Source organism: Procambarus clarkii, chromosome 38 (assembly GCF_040958095.1).
Source record: "Procambarus clarkii isolate CNS0578487 chromosome 38, FALCON_Pclarkii_2.0, whole genome shotgun sequence".
Classification (NCBI taxonomy): domain Eukaryota; kingdom Metazoa; phylum Arthropoda; class Malacostraca; order Decapoda; family Cambaridae; genus Procambarus; species Procambarus clarkii.
In genome coordinates, this window is record NC_091187.1 from 15,437,999 (window position 1) to 15,442,998 (window position 5,000).

The 5,000-nt window shown below is 44.4% G+C and overlaps 1 protein-coding gene across 23 annotated transcripts in view; it reads right to left on the reverse strand.

Moving 5' to 3' along the window:
• Positions 1–5,000, reverse strand: part of Mp (collagen XV/XVIII-type protein multiplexin) — a 354,149-nt gene that overhangs the window by 216,567 nt on the left and 132,582 nt on the right. For all 23 annotated transcript variants that reach the window (XM_069337781.1, XM_069337780.1, XM_069337769.1 and 20 more), the window contains exon 6: positions 360–431. In XM_069337781.1, the coding sequence (XP_069193882.1) occupies positions 360–431 (72 nt within the window). The remainder of the gene's footprint in view (positions 1–359; positions 432–5,000) is intronic.

Sequence of the window (5,000 nt, forward strand, 5' to 3'; positions counted from 1 at the left end):
CAAGATCCTGAGCACTCCAGGTGCAAACTGTGACCAGGAACTGGGTCATGATCTCCCACGCTGCATTATTGAATGTCCAGTCATTAGACCCTTCAGACCTGCCAGTATGAGGTACCTGGAGCTTGGCGATTATTTTATTACCTCTCATATTCTTGAGAGATATCCTCATAATGCACCTAAAGTTTGCCAGTGCAGGCTACTGAACACATGGCCCTGCATGACTAACCATTCTCTGAGACGGTGATTCTTGAAGATCACGTAACCAGCTCTTGACACACACTGTATCCCTTCATATAGTCTAGGGTAGTTGCATAAATGATGATGTACTTCAATTTATTAAAACAATTCGTGGTACTCACCGTAAAGGAGTCGTCGCACTGGACCTTGGCCATGGCGGGGTCGTTGTAGATCTTCAGCTCCTGCAGGGCGCCCTGAAGGAGGAATAACCATACATACGTCAGCACCAACAGGAAGACACGTCGAGTTGTGCCCACTAGAGACATGACTCACTCTTGTTAGTGACCTTTCACAGGCTCACAACATTGACATTGGTGTAATATCCATCTAGATAAATGTTTAATATTTCGTATAAACGGGTGAACACATCTTTAAATTTCTATCTCATCTCTCTCTATATATATATATATGTTCCCTTGTACGTTAATGATTTGAGGAATGCTTCTGATCAGTTTTCCCTCATGTAGGTCCGACGACAATTTCGCTTCACACAGTTCATAACGTAACTAAAGTGGAATAATTTCTCTACAAATAAACATTCTATACGAGAGATTCATTCACGTTCCATCTCGAACATCGTTTAAATTAAATGGAAAGTGCAGTGAAATATTTGTGTTTAAGGCACACGAGGAAGGCCGAGGAGGGCAGGTAGGGCAGCCCCCAAGGGTCAGCAGAGGCAGTACGGAGAACACGTCCTACACACTCGGCTGCCAGCAGCCAACTGAGCTCAGGAGTAACAAGTGTCTGCTCACAGTCTGGCAGTTAAGAGGTGCCAGTTTGCACTATACCACACAATCCTCCATTAACCCCTTGAGGTTAATGGTAATCCCCAAACGGTTGCCAACTAACGTTTGGTGCTTGGCTGGATGTGTTGACCAGCGTGTGGGTGCTTGTGTTGATCATCTCAGACGGCCAGAGGCCAGCCTGGCTCGCAGACGTGTTGGTATGCAAGTGTAAAGTGCTGTCAGACCCACAACCCTTCACGTCAATCCTTGTGCCAATACCTCAGCCTCCTCTTTCTTTATCTATAGATATTAATATATCTAAGAATTCTCGACATTTCTTATACCTTTCTTCACTTGAGAAGAAAGTTGACAAATTTACTTTCCAATTTCATTTTACAGCTTTATTATGGCTTGAGGCTAAGATATGTGTTCCCTTGACCCTGTCAACATCTTCAAAGGCAGAGTACAAGTCAATAGAATTTGGCTGGAGCAACTGAATGTATAACCGAGAGTGAGGAGACCTATCACGTGGGCCAATAGGACGGACATTTTATACACACACACACACACATTTGTTGAATATGACCGAAAGAGAAAGATTAATGATTTTAACACAAATCTTCTCAATATTTCTTATGATTTTCTTCACTGTCGGGGGTAGTTGAAAAATTAACTCTCCAAAGTTCAAACTTTTTTATTTATGGTCTGACGCCTAGAAGCGTTTCGTAAGAACACTTCTCACATTTTCAAAGACATTTTATACTTACTTAGATCGTGCTTATATTTGTTTTTGGGTGAGGTGACAGGAAACACAAGATAAAATGTTTCATGTTTTGTCTTGTGTTTCCTGTCACCTCACCCAAAACAAATATAAGCACGATCTAAGTAAGTATAAAATGTCTTTGAAAATGTGAGAAGTGTTCTTACGAAACGCTTCTAGGCGTCAGACCATAAATAAAAAAGTTAAAATGAACTTTGGAGAGTTAATTTTTCAACTACCCCCGACAGTGAAGAAAAACAAATATTGAGAAGATTCGTGTTAGAATCATTAATCTTACCCTTTGTCATATTCAACAAATGTTTACAAGAAAGAATGCTACCAGAATATACTAATATTATTATATATTATATATATTACATATATTTTTATATTTATATATATATATATATATATATATATATATATATATATATATATATATATATATATATATATATATATATATAATTTTGTATACTTGGGTGGCAGGTATTAGTTTAGAAGACTAATCTATAGGATGACTGGTCTTCTAAAATAATCTTCCCTGCCTCTCCTCTACACAGACGCCGTCGTGTGTACTGGGCTGTGATACACAACCTTCACAACATGAACCTCAGTCCTGGCTTGCTGCTGTTGACGCTTCCCTTCCACACGACACACAAATGTTCTAACCTTCTTAACAATCACCACCTTAAGTCTACCTTTTTCTTGCTCTTATTCTTACCTCATCCCATTCTTACACTGATCCCATTCATACCTTTCTTATTCTCACCTTCCTCCTTGCTCTTAAGTTCTTCTATTCATTACCATCCTACCTCTTACCTACTCACCTCACACATACACCTTATTTATTGGCTCGTACTCTCCGCTCCTCTCTTCCACACGCAGCCCCGCTCCTGTGCCAGTAAGTCCACTACGGGCTCACCATAGCCCGTGCTACTGGCAACTTTTGTTCCCAGTAGCCGAGTCTAAAATAACAACAATCCTATCTTTCTTAACGAGCTATTCATGCCCGTGCATGAATCTCTTGGGTGGCTTAATCTTCATCAAGCAATCAATCATCTCTTCCTCACACACTACTTTATAATGATTGAGGACGGAACGAAACAACGTCGTTTCTCCATTTTCTAATGTGCGGTTTGGTCGCCATCTTTTCAGCCACATTTTTGTGACTCGTCGTCTATCTATACCAATTTACATTGGAATACCGTATGTACACTGGTATACCAATTTACTTTGGTATATGTCTGTACAAGGGGAGGTGTACAATGTTCCTGGTGGACCAGCAGACCTTCTTAGCTTCATAAGACCCGGTGTACGACGCTCCTTGTGAATGACTGTATACATACCAAAACTACACTGGCTAACACACCGTTCCCACCCAGCCCTGTGTCTTAACATCTGCTGTGTGCCACGTCCACTCAGTCCCCGGGTCCCCGCCAGGTCTGTTCCTCTTCCACTACTTTCTCCTCTTCTCCTGCACCCAAATTCATATCATGAATACACTCTGCGCCCGTCTACAGCCATTCATGCGCTCAACATAATCAAACTTTTTCAATAAGCTGTCTCCAGTCTTCAGTCTTGATGACTTCTACACTCAATTCTCATAACTTTCTTTTCATTATTCAGTTTGTTCTCGTAAGGCGTCACAACTTTATCAAATCGTCCATTTCTACCGCTCTTTTATCGTTAACCTCTATACGACACCGTGTATACGACACCGTGTATACGACACCGTGTATACGACACCGTGTATACGACACCGTGTATACGACACCGTGTATACGACACCGTGTATACCAATCAACGAGTCAACACTGCCACACCTTCATGCAGGTGTGTCTACTTCATCTACTCCTATTATTGTTTATCCCAACCCGGACTGGCAGTGCACCAGCCACTCTCCTTCACTGTTGCTACTCGCAGCTTCCACTGCGCATACGTCTCTTTACTCACTCCTTCAGGTGTGTAACCTACGCGGCCCACACCAGTACTACATACACCACTACACAACACACATGTAGCACAAAGTGTCCTTTATTTTTGCTTCATACTGACTCAATCTTTCACACCGACGATTCAGTTAAAGCAACATTTAGATTAAACAATGCTTTAATATTTTTTCTTTTTAGGATGCTAGCCTCATAACTTTGCAGGATGACTGGTGGGTGGAGGAGGACGGTCATAGGGTGTTAAAATACTTGGCGTCATCTTCACTAAGATTCACACACAGCGTATGTTCTACACGAGTATACATTTTTGGGGCTGCCAGTACTTTGCCTACATGGTGAACCTGGAGACGCCAGAACAGTTAAGATGATTACAGTGACAAAGGTAATTTGCAGAGAATGATGGTTACAATGATGAGTATATTGTATAGTGTACACAGTGTCAGTGATGATGGTCGCGTGTTGTGTAAATACTAGTGGGGGGGGGGAGGGGTGTTCCCCGGCTGCACCCGGGTCTCTCCCCACTTCCCCAGTCTCCCCCAATCTTCCACCTCTCATCTCCTTTTCCCTATTTCTCCTTCTCTCCTCTCACCCCTCTCCAAATCTCCCTCTCTTGGCACTTTTTAACCCCCTTCCCTACCACTATTTCCGACATCCTCCCTCTCGCCGCCCCCCCCTCTCACCTCTCCACCTGACTCCCTCTTCTCCCCCTCTCTCCAAACATCCCTCCTCTCATTCCTCTCTCTGTCCATGGCTTTCTCTATACATCTCTGTCTTTGTGTCTGCCATTTACTGCAAGGGGAACATAGGATCTACCCCAACCACCCTACGTACTGCCCGTAAGCCAGACCATTCACCTTGCAAAGTTTCGTGAGGCGCCCCAGGCGCCTGGCCGCCTACTCTGAACAGACATTATTCCAGGCAGAGACATAAATATAGGCGTTTCAGAGCTGCTACAGCTGGTGCCACTCGCTAAGAGGGCCCGCCCAGGCCTGGTGCCACTCGCTAAGAGGGCCCGCCCAGGCCTGGTGCCACTCGCTAAGAGGGCCCGCCCAGGCCTGGTGCCAACTCTTGACCCGATACTTTAATGGCAAGTTGGATTTGATCTTGCTCAAATCCTTCCCGCGGTCGGACTGCCCCACCACCGACTTGCACCAAAGTACTGTTCCTGGGGCTCCTTGAAGGGGCTGTGGCTTCAGAGCAGCCCTTCCCTTGTGGCAGACACGTGGCCCACCAAGCGGCCCACTACCACGCGGCCCACCACGCAGAATGATAGTATGCCTCGCTTGGGCGCAACGGTCAGTCTTGCAAAGGCCACAGGGAAGGGGG